Here is a 15805-nt window from a genome sequence, read left to right as displayed (position 1 = left end):
ATCATTACATGATCTGCCATTGAGGACCTTCCATTTGACGGCTTGGGCCTGTTCCATTCTACAACTGATACCACGTTGCAGGACCTTGACAAGAGCATAAAGGCTTCCCACACTTTAAGTGCCTCTTCCTCCATGCGCTCTTTTCGGTAGAAGCCTTACTCCCGCCGTGGTCCCGCAGATAGAGCCATTCCTCCCCGATCAACCCTGGTGGAACAGATCACAGCCTCAACAGGGAAAGTCATTCCCAACGAAACAGAAATTTCAGGGTTAATTTAGACAATCTCGTCCAAAACAACCTACCAACCCTAAGCAAAGTCTTTGACTCCCCCCTGTTCCTGTACCCACTGCTGCCCCTGGAGGCACTCAGTTATCTCCCTTTTTCCACACCTGGGAGAATATCACAATGGACTCCTGGGTTCTTACAATTATTGCTCAGGGGTACGCAATCGAGTTCCAAGAGTCACTACCCATTCCACACATCATCATCACACTGCCCTCGGAGGCTCTAAAGACCGAAGTCCAATCTCTTCTGCAGAAAGGGGCTATTGAACCTGTCCCTCAACTTCTTCATGGACAAGGGTTCTACTGCCGTTATTTCACTGTTCCAAAGAAAGATGGGGGCCTTCGGCCTATTATGGACCTCCGGGGTTTGAACACTTGTATCATTTACAAGAAGTTCAGGATGACTACCTTGTTCCAAATCCTTCCGCTGCTGGAGGAGAATTCTTGGATGGCTACCATCGATGTCAAGGACGTGTATTTCCATCTGTCCATACGTCAGGGGCACCATCAATACCTCCGTTTTGCAGTGGGTGCAGACCATTATCAATATACCGCCCTTCTGTTTGGCCTGTCCACGGCCCCCGGAGTTTTTAAAAAAGTCACGGTTGTAGTGGCAGCTCATCTCCGTCTCTTGGGGGTTACCATTTTCCCCTATATAGATGATTGGCTGTTGGTGGCCAATTCCAGCTCCCTGCTGTCGCATCACATCCAAATAACCTGGATGTGCTGCAGACTTTAGTGTTGCTGGGCCTCTGTGTGAACCTCCCGAAATCCAACCTGGTTCCCTGCCAAAGAGCTCTTTTCATCGGAGCTCTCATCAACTCCACTGTCTGCAGAGCATTCCTCCCGGAGGTGAGAGCATGAACTTTATCAGCTATGGCTTGCAGCATCCGGGCATTGGAAAGAGTCTCCGCCCATTCTATTCAGAGGTTGCTGGGGCTGATGGCAGCTACGATAGCGGTTATATCTCTGGCAAAGCTTCGAATGAAACCGCTTCAGTTATGGTTTCTCAGAGTGTTCAAACCGTCTTGTCATCCGCCCACACGTGTGCTCATGCTGCCCCAGTCAGTCAGAAACTCCCTCAGGTGGTGGGGGAATCTTCCCAACCTTTTAGAAGGTACTCTGTTTCACTCCTCCGCTCCTATGGAGACATTGATGACCAATGCTTCCCTTCTGGGCTGAGGAGCCCATCTCAGAGGCCTGACTGTGGGAGCCACTTGGGACTCGCTACAACAGACCAATCACATCAATTACTTAGAACTGACGGCAGTTTGGTTTGCTCTTCAGTCCTTCCTCCCTCTAATAAGAGGAAAATCCATCTCGATACTGACAGACAATACCACTGCTATGGCGTATCTCAATCGTCAGGGAGGCACAGTGTCGAGGAGACTGTGTCGCCTTGCCATAGACATTTGGCTCTGGTGTCTGGATCAGGTTCACATTCCAGGAACCTTGAATGTCCAGGCAGACTATCTAAGCAGAGGGGGAGTGCAGTTACACGAATGGGAATTAAATCCAGTTTATCTCCAGACTGTATTCCAAAAATGGGGACACCCAGAGGTGGACGTTTTTGTCACATGCCACAACTGCAAATGTCATTGCTTCTGTGCTCGGAGGGGGGGGGGTCTGGACCCTCTATCGGAGGGTGACAGTCTCCTTCTCGATTGGTCTCACAGCTTCCTGTACATGTTCTTGCCCATCCCTCTGTTATCCAGGGTGCTGGTCAAGATAAAGAGGGAACAGCCCAGGTGTATTTTAATAGCTCCTTGGTGGCCCCAACAGCTGTGGTTTCCAGTTCTCCTTCATCTTTCCCGATGATGGGTTTACCATCTCCCAAAAAAGCCAGATCTCCTCTTCATCAACAGGGGACAGACGTACCACCATGACGTCCCTCACCTGAAACTGATGGCTTGGTTCATAGTTTAGATTCAGTTTCTGACAGAATTGACTTTGTTTTGTTGAATAGCAGAAAGCCCTCCACTAGGAAGTCTTACAGCCTAAAATGGAAACGTTTCGTTTCGTTTGTTGTTTCTTCTCAGCTTTCTCTGGATCAGCCTAGTCTTCATACAGTTTTCTCGTTTCTGTTACATTTGCTGGGCTCTGGTCTGTCATACTCCTCCATCAAGGTTTACCTGGCATCGATCTCTGCAAATCATGCTCAAGTTGAAGGCTATACAGTGTTTTCCCACCGTGAAACTAAGCGTTTCCTGAAAGGTCTTTTTCGTTTGCATCCTCCGGGCCGTCATGTTGTCCCTGCTTGGGATCTTTCTGTGGTTCTCAGAGTTCTCATGCATCGCCCTTTCGAACCAATGGCTTCCTGTTCCCTTCACCTCCTTTCCTGGAAAGCGGCATTCTTGGTGGCAATCACGTCTGCTAAGAGAGTTGGGGAGCTCTCAGCCTTCAGATCAGACCCTCCATACCTGAGTTTTCATGAATGTCATTGCTCCAGACATTCGTTTTTTGCCCAAGGTGGTGTCGGAGTTCCACCTACATTCAGAGACTCTGTTACCGGCCTTTTTTCCTTCTCCGCAGAGTCCAGAACAAAAGGCCTTGCATACGCTTGATGTTAAGCGTGCCTTGTTGTTCTACCTACATAGAACTAAGGAGTTTCGTTTGACACCCAGCCTGTTTGTATGCTATTCTGGTCCGTCTAAAGGAAAACGAGTCTCCTCCCAGAGACTGTCAAAATGGATTGTGGAGACTATTAAGCTGGTGTATCTTCAAGCCAAATGACCTTTGCTGGGTCCTCCTAGGGCTCATTCTACATGTGCTATAGCTACGTCCACTGCTTTCCTCAAGGGGGTGCCCCTTACCGACATCTGCAGAGCGGCTTCTTGGGCAACCCCGGATACCTTTGTGAAGTATTATGCCTTGGATGTGGGTGTGACAGACCGCATGCGTGTGGGGAGTGCGGTGCTTCAAGCTGCAGTCATCTAGTGCCAGCTCCCTCCTCCAGGTAAACTTTAGCTTGCTATTCTCCCAAGGGTGTGATGCACAGAGACCACGAAGAAGATAAACAGGTTGCCTACCTGTAACTGATGATCTTCAAATGGTCATCTGTACATTCACACCACCCGCCCTTCCTCCCCTCCACTGGCAGTTCTTCAGAGGTTGTTTGGAGTTGCTTTAGCGGTCAGAAGGAAACTGGCGGGATCTTGCTATCCCGCCTACTGAGTATGCGCGGTTGTGGCCGTGGGCATGCTCAGTGGTTGGGACATAAGATCTTTTTTAGAGCTTTTCAGTACCGATTGGAGCCAGCGCAGGCGCCTGTAATTCCAAGGGCGTGAATGCACAGATGACCACTTGAAGATAATCAATTACAGGTAGGCAACCTGGTTTTTGGTGTTTTTGCTATATAGCAAAGTCACTGTCAAAGCATATATATCAGGGGTGGCCAATGGTAGCTCTCCAGATGTTTTTTGCCTACAGCTCCCATCAGCCCCAGCAAGCATGGCCAGTGGCTGGGGCTGATGGAAGTTGTAGGCAGAAAACATCTGGAGAGCTACCGTTGGCCACCCCTGCTATATAAATACATCTAATGAATAAAGATCTGGAACGCCAGCAGTGTATGTTTCTATTAATAAGCACATTCACCCCTCAAAGATAACAGCAGGAATGCTAGTGAATACTATCGGAAGTACTCCTGAAATATTGCCCTCTTCTGTCTAGCTAGATAATTCCCAAGATGTCTGAGTGGTAAGAAGTTTGAATGATGACATATGCTGTTCGGTCAGTAATATACTGAATGAATCTACTAATGAAAACATGTCACACACTCATATAATTAGGCCACTCTTGTCCCCAAGGAAGAACATGAGGGGTGACATGATAGAGGTTTACAAGATTATACATGAGATGGAGAAGGTAGAGAAAGAAGTACTTTTCTCCCTTTCACACAATATGAGAACTGGTGGACATTCAACGAAATTGCTGAGCAGTCGGGTTAGAACTGAAAAAAGGAAGTACTTCTTCACCCAAAGGGTGATTAATACATGGAATTCACTGCCATAGGAGGAGGTGGCAGCTACAAGCATAGACAGCTTCAAAAAGGGATTGGATAAGCATATGGAGCAGAGGTCCATCAGTGGCTATTAGCCACAGCATATTGTTGGAACTCTCTATCTGGGGCAGTGATGCTCTGTATTCTTGGTGTTTGGGGGGCACAGTGGGAGGGCTTCTAGTGTCCTGGCCCCACTGGTGGACCTCCTGATGGCACTTGGGTTTTTTTGGCCACTGTGTGACACAAGCCATTGGCCTGATCCAACGTGGCTTCTCTTATGTTCTTAACAGCAGTCTTCAATACCATTTTCTTTCTACATTCAGAGCCAACTTATATATTACCAGCTAACTTGGCCTAACATTTTTCCCCTAAAGATATGTTCTAAATATATTACAGGGCTGTGCATTATGGGCATGGTTGCTATTTCTGTATACTCCCACATTGCAATACAACATTTGACTCTGAAAGAACATGTTTGGTGAGATGAAAACATGGTTCCCTACCACAATACTGCCTTTTTGGATTCAAAGATCAGTACACAGACGCAATTAAGAAATAACCAGATGACTTGACAGATGGGACTATTAGAAGCAGGGACTACAAAAAAAAAAGCCTAGCAGGAACTCATTAGCATATTAGGCCACACTTCCTGACATCACTGGAAATGTGGTCATCCTGCCACGAATGATTAGTAGCAGTAGATAAAACAAATAAGGTGAGTGAGAATAAGGCGAGTGTAAGTAACTTTGTGAACAGATGGGTGTTATGCATCAACACCCCCCCCCCACCCATCGCAACAGAGATGTTAACTAGCAATACACTTTTTTGGGATACAAGCAATGCCTTTTAAAAAGTTGACTAGGCAAAGATAGTTTGAAGTAGTGGTCTGGATAAAAAAGCAAAATGAATGTGTTCTCAGGTCCTTTCCACACATCTCTCCAAACCAAGTCTACCATTCCCCAAAGCCTTACAGGCTTTCAGCCCACGACTGGTTTGCTAGAAGGCCACATATGGACAAAGAATGTGTGCTTCCCCCTGCACATCAGCCAAATCTAATTGTCAATAGGCTATCTGCATCCATGTTCTGTTGCTAGGATCACTAGTTGGGGTGCACACAGCTTCATTCAGGGGCTACCAAATGTAAAACCATATTACCCACATTAATTGAAAGAAAGCACAGCTCTCTTCAAAGTCACATAGCTGCACTCCAGCATGAACAGGTTGCGGCTTGACTTTGGTTGCCCAGCCCAGCCTCGCCTGCATCCACCAAAACTCCCTGCCTGCTCACCTCCCCACACCCCAGCTCACCTCCTATCTAAAGTATTACAATGATTCTTATTTTTATTAAATATATTTTAAACATTCTGTTACTGCATTTAATCCTTTCTGGCTTTTGCAATGCAGATATGATTTTGGCCTCTAGAAGAATATATAAGTCTTTGACCCTCAGATAACACACTAGATACACATTAAGTGTTCAGAAGCATTACAGCACTTCTTCATCTTAATAATAAATAATGCTATTATTGCATTCTAATCTTTCTGCCTTTTACAATCCAGTATACATGTCTGCCTTTTACCCTTACAGGAGGCATGTTCAATGCTCAGAAATCTTATAGCTGTTGTTTGTTGTTAATAATAAGATGATGATGATGATGATTAAACGAAAGGTCAAGAAAAGTACAAAGAGTGGGAAAGCTGGGCAGAGAGGAAGGCATAGGACAGCAAAAAAAGAAGGAACAAAAGAGAGAGAAGATAAAAGGAAAGTTTTTGTGTAGGAGAAAAGAGGATACTAGACAAGACAGAGGTAAAGCAGGAGCTTCCCTTAACAGAAGGGAAGGGGAGTGTTAAAAAGTAGCCCAAGCCAACTCACCCAGGCCTGTTGTTCCAGTTGGGAATAGAGCCCTGAGGCCTTCAGCCTCTGCATGATCTGGGCAATGGTCAGCGAGAGGCCGCCATCCTGGCCTAGCATGGTGTCCCTCCCTCGGCCACTAGCCTGCAAGAGGACCGGCACTCCTTCACCTGTCAGCCCATGCACAGGTCTACACAGCAGACGGACATATTTCACTGATGATCATGCCTAACTCCAGCTCAGGCTTGAAGAGTTCACAAGCTGTTGCTAGGAGACAGGGAGGGGAGCAGGTGTTTTGCCAGGGATTCTGTAGGAAATGTCGCCTTCAGAAGTACAGTTCCTCCAAGCTGGACTGCCACAATCCCTATAGTGTGTCTCATTCATACAAAAATCACTATATTGTTACTTGCCAGAGCTGTGAAACATCTGAAAAGCACTGTGCTTTCCTTCAGTCCTGCACAGAACTCAATGAAATGTAAATAGCCTTTCAAGCCTGCATTGGCTGCCGGTTGTGTACCGTGTTCGCTATAAAGTGCTGGTCATTACCTTTAAAGCCTTATATGGCCGAGGACCTGCCTACCTAAGGGACCGCCTCTCCCCATATGTTCCCCAGAGAGCACTGAGATCTAGCTCGCAAAATCTCTTAATAATCCCTGGGCCAAGAGAGGCTCGATTGAAGACAACCAGGGAGCAAGCCTTCTCAGCAATGGCCCCTCGATGGTGGAATCATCTACCAGAGATGGTACGAGCCCTGCGGGACTTGAATCAATTCCGCAGGGCTTGCAAAACATTTCTTTTCCAGCTTGCCTTTGAAACAGAACCTGGCTAAACTGATGTGTAGCCACCCAGCCATCTTGTGGATATTATGACCTATAGTAATTTAGCACCTATTTTATCTATTTTAACTAACATTTATTATGTAATTGATTATTTAAAATTGTTGTTGTATTGTATTGTTTTATTGAACCATGGAACTCCATGCCTGTGAGCCGCCCTGAGCCCACCTTTGGCGGGGGAGGGCAGGATATAAGAATAAATTTATTATTATTATTATTATTAAAGCTGGGAGTGGGGGAAATCAGAATCAGCCATATTTACTTGGCAGTAAAGCACCATCCCAGATCCATCCTGCTAGTGCACTCCTCTACAGTGTGCAGTGCCAGCCAGGCAGTGCAACCCAGCACAGCCCAGCCTCTACTGATGGAACTGCGCGGCCCCAACAAGAAGCTGGGGAGGAGAGAGGTGGCAGCAAGAGAGCCAGGAGCCTCCAGCAGCAAGCCAGCCTCCAAGAAGCTGCTGCCACAGTGTGGCTCAGCCCCATGAGCCTGGCTGCAAGAGGCAGCTGCAAGGCCAGAGAGGTGGCACTGGTGAGGGGATGGTGTTGCAGTGAGAGGGCAGGAGGATCCTGTTTGTGGGTGGAGAGTCCCAGTGACTGCTGCCTCCCCACCTGCTCTCAGCATCCGGTGCTGGCTCCCCTCCATCCTCACTGCTTAGCTGGCCACCATTGCCTCTTTCCCTTCCTTCTTCCTTCCCTCACCAGTATTTTGCGCCTGCTGAGAGGCCAGGGAAGGGAGGAACCTGTGGCTGCCTTGCAGGGCTATATTTGAGCCAGAGCACTGGCCAAGCCAGCCGGATCTGTGTTCCTGTACATTCTTGCTTAAAAAAAGCACCCCAATTAGAAGCAACTGGCTGGCCACAGTTAGAATGAGAATACTAGACACTATGGGTCCGGTCACATGTCACATTAAAAGCAGGTGTGTAGCACTCAAATTTGAACTGCTGAATATTGATTCGATGCAGGGTCGATCAGACGAGCATCCAAGGATGCGACTCATTCTGTTGTTGAGTGATCAGACATCCAATACTATCATGCTCTTTTCTTGGCGCATGCGTGATCAGATGGTGATTTCTGGGAGGGGGAGGGGTCCATTGAACATGCGCCCAACTGTTTGGAGGTGGAAAATCAAACATTGCTTCAGAGGCGGTGGGGGGGAAGGGGGGAAAGTTTTCAGAATTAATGTTGCCGATTCAAACCAGGGAACTGCCAGGAATTACTTTCCTAGAAATTGGCAGTGACAATGATATCTGGAAATCCTCCACATTGAAAAAAAAGATTTTTTTCCTGTTCTGAATAGTGGGATAACGTCCCCCCCCCCCTCTTCTGATCCTGTGTTGATTGGAGAAGCAGAGGTGTCACCTCAGATTCCTGGATGATCTGGCAATGCGCATGTCTGCTGGGGCTTTTTTAAAAAAAAAAGGTGGGAGGGGCAGTAAACATTCCAAAGGGCAGTATCGCATGTGAGCTGTCCAAACAGGAAAAAACCGAACTTGTGCCACTTCTTTGAAAAAGGGCCGGACTTTCTTTTTTTTTTTTTTTTTTTTTTTTTTTTTTTTTTTTTTTTTTTTCAATTTTTCAGTTTATTTAACCCATCATTACATACAGTTCTATAAGAAAAAAAAAATGGTTGAGTACAGACAAATCATCTATAACATTTTTAAACTTAACAATCTAACATTTCTGACTTCTTGTCACTTCCTTTTGAATTCCGGATGAGGTAGAACTGTGGTAAATAAACTAGGATCGACTGTTATCCACCGTTACAGACAGTTAAGCATTTTGAGTACAATAACTTATGAATTACTAGAAATAATATTATCAACTTCTTATTTCTTTTTAATTATTTTCTAACCATAAATAAACCTTTTCCCATCTTCCCTTTGCTTTTTCCTTCGTGTTGCCTTTAATCATGTTGGCTAGTATGTCCATTTCCACCACATTTAAAATTTTTTGCAAAATTTCTTCTCTCTCTGGTATAAGTTTAGATTTCCAGTACTGGGCAAATAAAATTCTAGCCACCGTTACTATATATATAGTGATAAATTCATCCTCCCTTGGTATCAGATCTCTAACTAATGATAACAGCATGAACTCTGGCTTGAGAGGGAAGTTTACCTTGAGTATATCCACTAGAATTTTGTGAATTTCCTTCCAGTATTTTTTGGACACACTACAGGACCACCATAAATGAAAGTACGTTCCTACTGTTACTTCGCATTTCCAACAAATAGGTGAAATTGCTTTGTTGATTTTATTAAGTAAGGTCGGAGTGATGTGCCATCTATAGAAAAGCTTTATAAAATTTTCTCGCAAATTTGTTGGTTTTATTATCTTGAAATTGTTCTTCCATAAAATCTCCCATTGTTCTAACGTGATACTAAATTGTAAGTTCTCAGCCCATTTTATCATTACATGCTTAACAGTCTCCTCCTCCAATTTTATATGAAGGAGGTAATTATACATTTTCTTAATTAATCTTCCAGTTCTAGCTGTTATTATTGTATCAAAGTCAAAATTTGATTTTGTAAATCCCTTGATTTTATCCGTATTGAACTTGGCTGACACTTGGGTCATTGTCCACCAATCCAATAAAAACCCTCTAGCTTCTATATCCTCCTTCTTTCTGATTCTGTCACTTTCGTCTAAAATATCCGTATATCTTATTATTTTCTCTGGAGACCACAATTGTGGGCGCATTGTAGCCTCCACCGGAGATATCCACCGCGGTGTTTTATCATAGATTTTTCTTTTTATTTTCAGCCATATTTTCAGTAAGGTTTTACGAACTAGGTGTCTTTGAAAATAACTTTGGGGTTTTTGAGTATACCACATATTGGCGTGCCAACCCGCTTGTAGATCAACGCCTTCAATTGTTAACAGCCGAGTGTCTTCTAGCAAAACCCAGTCCTTCAACCATAATATTGCACAGGCCGTATGGTAAATTTCAAAGTCCGGAAGACCGAGGCCTCCATTTTCTTTCCTATCTATTAAGTTTTTCCAGCTAATTCTTGGTTTTTTCCCCTGCCATACAAAATTTTTGGATAAGTGATTTAGCCTTGCAAAGAAAACATCCTTTACGGCAAAATTTGCCGTTTGAAACAAAAATAAAACCTTGGGAAGGATTATCATTTTCATCAACGCCACACGTCCCATAAATGATATTTTCAGATTTTCCCATTTTTTAAACAAAGTAGCTATCTCTTTCAGAAGAGGTTCAAAATTATCTTCGTAAATTGTACTGCATTTTTCTGATATTATCAAACCCAAATATCTTATTTTTCTAACCCTTTGAAATCCTGATCTCCTTTCCAGCTCTAAAATTTCTTGATCCGACATATTTTTAGATACAAATTTTGACTTATTAATATTAATCTTTAAGCCGGCTACCCGACCATATTCTGCTAAATGATTTAAAACCTGCTCCATCGATTCCAAAGGATTTTGTAAAACAAAAACCATATCATCTGCATAACTTAACACTTTATAGGGCCGGACTTTCTGCGCTATCAAATTAATGCGGCATTGATGTCATCCAGGTACACCACCCCCCCCTTGTACAGGTATTCTCTTAACACTTCATTGATAAAGTTCATGAACACCCCCGGCGCTCCCTGAAGTCCAAAAGGCATTACTAAATACTCGAATTGTCCCATAGGCGTGTTGAAGGCCGTCTTCCACTCATCCCCCTCTTTAATCCGCACGCGAAAGTACGCGTCGCGGAGGTCGAGCTTGGTGAAGATTTTACCCTCGGCCACCGTGCTCAACAGGTCTTTTATCAGCGGGATCGGGTAAGCATTTGACATGGAAATCCCGTTTATCCCACGAAAATCTGTGCAAAGCCTAAGACTCCCGTCCTTCTTCTTGCGGAATAGGACCGGGGCAGCGTGGGGGGCCGTGGCAGGCCGGATGAGTCCACGCTTCAGGTTTTTGTCAATGAATTTTCTTAGTTCCGCTTTCTCCGCCCAACCCATCGAGTACAGTTTTGCCTTGGGAAGCTCTTGCCCCGGGATTAGCTCGATGGCACAATCGGTAGGGCGGTGCGGAGGGAGCTCGTCTGCCTCTCGCTCACTAAAAGCTTTTCTCAAGTCTCTGTACTTTTTGGGGATCGTCTCTATCTCCTCAAGGGTGAGGCAGAGTCTTTCGTTCTGGGGAGGGGCTTTAGGGCCCCACTCCATTCTCCAGTGGTGGTGTTCACACCTCCAGTCGGGGAATCACACAATTTGTTCAGCCCATCGAATGTCCGGTTGGTGCCGGGCGAGCCACCCTGCTCCCACCACTACGTCAAATGAAGACGAAGGGGCTATAACAAAAGTCTCTATCCCCCAATGATTGTCCGTCCCTACGGGGGTCGCCTGGGTCTCCAAAGTACAGGGCTCCCCCCTCATGGTGGACCGGTCCATCTGTTCGAATTGGATGGGGGTGGGGCAGGGGGGACGTGGCCAGTCCTAACGCCTCTACCAGGCGCGGGGTGATAATGTCTCGAGTGCACCCTCAATCAATCAGGGCGCGGGCGTGCATGAACCGCTTGAGATTGGGGTTCAATAGGGTGACCGCCATGAACAACAGCCCCCCGGTAATTCTCACCGTCAGTAGTGCCGGCGTTTCCTGGACCTGCTTTGTGGCACTGATTAAAGCAGGTCGCTGTCGTTTCCCGCCGACTCCTGGTCCCAGGACTCCTCACTGGATTCCTCTATGGTGGTAACATCCTCGTCAATCGCCATGGAAGTGGCGACGGCGTCCCGACTGGGCTCCTTGGTGCGGCTGCCTTATTTCTTCTGCGCGGCGGTGGCCGGCTTGGGTTGAGTAGGGGTCGGTGTCTGCCTCACCGGACAGTTGGCGGCTAGGTGGTTCGGATCCCCACACCTAAAGCACTTGCGGACCGCGGCGGTGGGGGTCGAGGTCGCGGGGGGTCGCTTCCCGTCGGGCTTGCCAGACGCGGGGCTCGGCTTCCCCCCTCGCTTGCCTTGTTGCTGGCACCGCATCCCGACGTGTTGGAGGTCGGTTTCCACCTCTCCCACCAGCTGGATCCATCCTACCAAGGTATCAGGTCGCCCTTGGTGGTAACACCGGTCAAGGATGTTTGCGTTCAGCCCATTCTTGAACGCGGTGTACTTCATCACCTTGTTCCAGCCCCTCGCCGCCGCGCAGTGGCCCATGAACTCGGTGGCATACTCGCGCGTCGTGCGGTTCCCTTGCTCGATCCTCTGCAGCGCCTCGATGGCCTTCTCCTCCTGTAGGGGGTCTCCGTACTGGCGGAGCATTGCTTGGAGGAAGTCGGCCACCGTGGCCAGCTCGGGCTTTCTCCCTGTGTATAGCCCCACGTACCACTTCCGCGCCGGTCCTCTCAGCTTGGAGGCGATGTGGTCGACCCGGCTCGCTTCAGTGGGGTAGCCCACTCCCCAGTGCGTGAAAAATGTGTTGCACTGGATGGTGAAGTATTCTACTTCGTCCCCGTCGAACGTAATCTTTAGTTCCTGGGTCCCCCCACCTTCCGCTCCGGCCGGGGCGGCGGGACCCGCTGGGGCCAGCACCCCTGGTGCTGCGGGGGCGGGGGCCACCGGCACCGCCAGCGCGGCTGGGGCCGCTGGTGGCGCGGGCGGGGCTGGAGGAGCGGCCGGCGGTGGCCCCGCGGGACCACCCCCCCTCCGCCCGCCGGGCCGGTGCGGGGCCCTGGGGCTGAGGGATTGGTGCCGCGGGCACGGCGCCCTGGAGGCAAGTATCTGGTCGCGGATCGCGCCTATGTTCTGTTGCATCTCCTCGGCCATCAGTACTCGGGACGCGTGGACCTCGTCGTGGATTTCTTTCACCCAGTTGAACAGCTTGTTGCGCAGTGTTCGGATCGGGTCCCCACCGCCGTAGGTGCCGAGCCCCTCGTCTCTGGTCTCGTCCCCCTTGTCTCCCTCTCCGCCTGTGGCGAGGACCCGGTATCGCTGTTCCGCAGCGTCCATGGCCGCCGTGGACTTCCTTGGGCTCCAGGTCCGCGGGGGGAAGGCGTCGACGGAGAAGGGTGCGGGGACTTTAAGTTTGCGCCTTGCCCCTGTTACCTTTGGGTCTAAGGGTTCCTCCTCTGGGAGGGTGCTGGGCTCTCCGTTGTCTGGAGCCTTTGCCGCCATCCGGCCAGGTTGCCAGTTCAGATAAGTCCCAGAATAAAAGGATTACTGTTATAATGTCAGAACTGGAACGAACTTCAGATGATTCCAATACTTGTTACAAAGTACGGATCTTTATTGAAGAACTACAGTGCTAGAGCTACAAGATAACAGTAATGCCGAGTCCTGGCAGTTGGTTACATTTTATGCCATCAGTGAAGTACAATAAAGCTATCATTCACACGGGTTACAGACAAGTGTCTCCTTTTCCCAGGCTTCGTTATCAAAAGGGAGGATGCCTCCCCGTGGTGAAGGCCAAACGGCCTGTCTTCAAAAGGGCACCTTTGGATGTCGCCCGTCCTGGAGCCCTAAATATTTGGAATAGCTACGAGGCCCAGGGTTAATTGCTCAGGCTATGGACTCTGTGTTAGTATCAGGTTACAGCATGGAGTCAGTTTGGTCAATGCAGAGAGAGAGAAAGTTACAAGTTCTGACATTGATCTGCAGTAAACTGGGATGACCCTGGATGATGCTTGATTGCCAGATGTGGATGTCTGGACGAACATATTTAATCCGTCAGCGAGACAGAGCTCTGTTGCCACTAGTGATACGTCTGAACGCACCCTATTACTGTTTTCTGAATAAGCCTGCATAGGATTGGGCTTTAAATGGAGCTTAACACTGTCCAGAATGTTGGAACTAGCTTTCAGCAGTCATAATAAGTAGTCAAAATAATTTAGCAGTCATAATAACCTTTGAACTAGGGTCAATGTAGATTAAAATATCCTTATGGATCATAAAATGCCCACATATCATCCCCAATGTTCATATTTTTATTTGAGTCAAAGGCCACACATCAAGCTGATCTGCACTTGCCTGATTCTAATCCACATGTACTTTACTCCATCAAAACAGGTTCCAAGCAAGAGTTTTTGAAGCACAGAGGACTTCACGGTGGTCAAGGCTTTGTAGTTTATCACATGTATCCATTGAGCCATTTCTAAAAGCAGAGGACTACAAATCCTGCTTGGCATTACTTGCAGCTTCAAATGGCAAAGCAGCAGAAAAGCAGAACAGAAAACATTTCTCAAAACAAGGGCTTTCCGTCATCTAAATCTGAATGCAGGCTGCTGTGTACTTCCTCAAATGCTATTTTTATTTTTTAACTTAAGCATATGGGTGTATGGGGGAAAACATCTTTTTTCACCTGTTCCAAATATAACCCACCCTGTGGCTTTTATGTCATGCAGGTATCTGTTTTTATTCCCCTTTTAATTAAAAAGTGTAGCAGCCCAAGCTGTTGTCCTAGACAGATGTAGGACTATTCCACTGCTTGTGACAGCACATTTAATAAAAGGTATTTTTTGCTCACCTCATCAAGGTCACACTTTCTGCTTCTAACATGTATCTGAAATACATCACCAAGTGCCCTTAGAAAGAAGAGGGAAAATATACATCAGCAGAGTCTCCAAAAGAGAACCAAAAATACAGCAATAAAAATAGCAACAAGGAAATAGATATTATTTTTCAAAGCAGTAAAGATAGGTTTTCAATATTCACTCTTGGATTTCCTTCACTTGTTTAGAAAAATTACTTCCTCCATGAGAAACAGTGCTTTCTATTTATATCCCACCAAGAAGCTTGGGGCAGTTTACATGAGTATACATTAGTGCCCCAGCAACCCTGTGAGGCAAAGAGAATGATTAGTTGGAAGTTGTCCTGTGACTTTGGAGCACAGAAATTTGAATCCAGTTCTCCCTTGTCCTAATCCAACACTCTGGCCACTGCACCACTAGTGGATCTCCACTCTATCAACTTGGAGGGCCTATTCATTCCTTATGTTTCTGAGAGTACATCTGAATGTGAATGCAACACATCCAAATATGGATATTATATTCAGCTACACTCAGTGCGGAGGAGGAGGTTGGATTTGTGCCCTGTCTTAGAGCAGCTTTCAATCTCCTTTTCCTTCCTCTCCCCACAACAAACACTGTGAGGTAGGTGGGGCTGAGAGAGTTCTGGGAGAACTCTCTTGGGAATAGCTCTTTCAGGAACTGTGACTGTCCCAAGGTCATTCAGCTGGGGCATGTGGAGAAGTGGGGAATCAAACCCAGTTCTCCCAGATTAGAGTCCACATACTTAACTACTGCACCAAATTGGCTCTCAAACCAAACTGAAAGCAAGGATTGTTTGTAGTTCCCTGTCAAGTGTATGCTCAGTAGTAAATTAAGGTCTGTGTTGGTATTAGGCTTCCCAAACCCCCCGCCCTGGCGGGGGACCCCCGAATTAGCGGCCTCCTCCCCCGCTCTCCAAAAATCCGGAAGCGGGGGGGGGGGGCGGAAATGGTGGGCATTTTTGGGACTCTCTAGGATTCCTCTCTATGGTCCTTCAGGGAGTCACATGTTTTCCTGAGTTGGCTCCCTGTAAGGTGTGCTGGCCTGCAGCACTGATTTTTCCCACCTGGCACCACCCCCAGCCAGCTCACGGGTCTCTGACTGGCCAGTGGGCATGTTCTGGCTCTGAGGAGTGGGCTCTGCTGGGCTTGGCCCACTCTCCTCAGCAGCCATCTATAAGCCCTCATTTGGTGGGACAAACAATCTACTTGCTGCTTACTGTTACCTGCATCGTCAAGTCTAGTGGTGGAGCCTGAGCTGAGATGGTCCCTGGAAAAAGTAAGATAACTGGAAAAGTAGATGGCTGGTGTGTGTGTGTGGGGGGTATTTTCCCCCATCCCCAGGCCATTC

At 47.3% G+C, this 15805-nt stretch overlaps 1 protein-coding gene across 1 annotated transcript in view; it reads right to left on the bottom strand.

Moving 5' to 3' along the window:
* LOC132576675 (spermatogenesis-associated protein 7 homolog) overlaps positions 1 to 15805 on the bottom strand; it is a 130011-nt gene that overhangs the window by 22717 nt on the left and 91489 nt on the right. The window contains exon 10 of the mRNA XM_060246080.1: positions 14434 to 14491. Coding sequence (XP_060102063.1) covers positions 14434 to 14491 — 58 coding nt within the window. The remainder of the gene's footprint in view (positions 1 to 14433; positions 14492 to 15805) is intronic.

This window comes from Heteronotia binoei, chromosome 1 (genome assembly GCF_032191835.1).
Source record: "Heteronotia binoei isolate CCM8104 ecotype False Entrance Well chromosome 1, APGP_CSIRO_Hbin_v1, whole genome shotgun sequence".
Classification (NCBI taxonomy): domain Eukaryota; kingdom Metazoa; phylum Chordata; class Lepidosauria; order Squamata; family Gekkonidae; genus Heteronotia; species Heteronotia binoei.
This window is presented reverse-complemented; position numbering and strand designations above follow the sequence as displayed.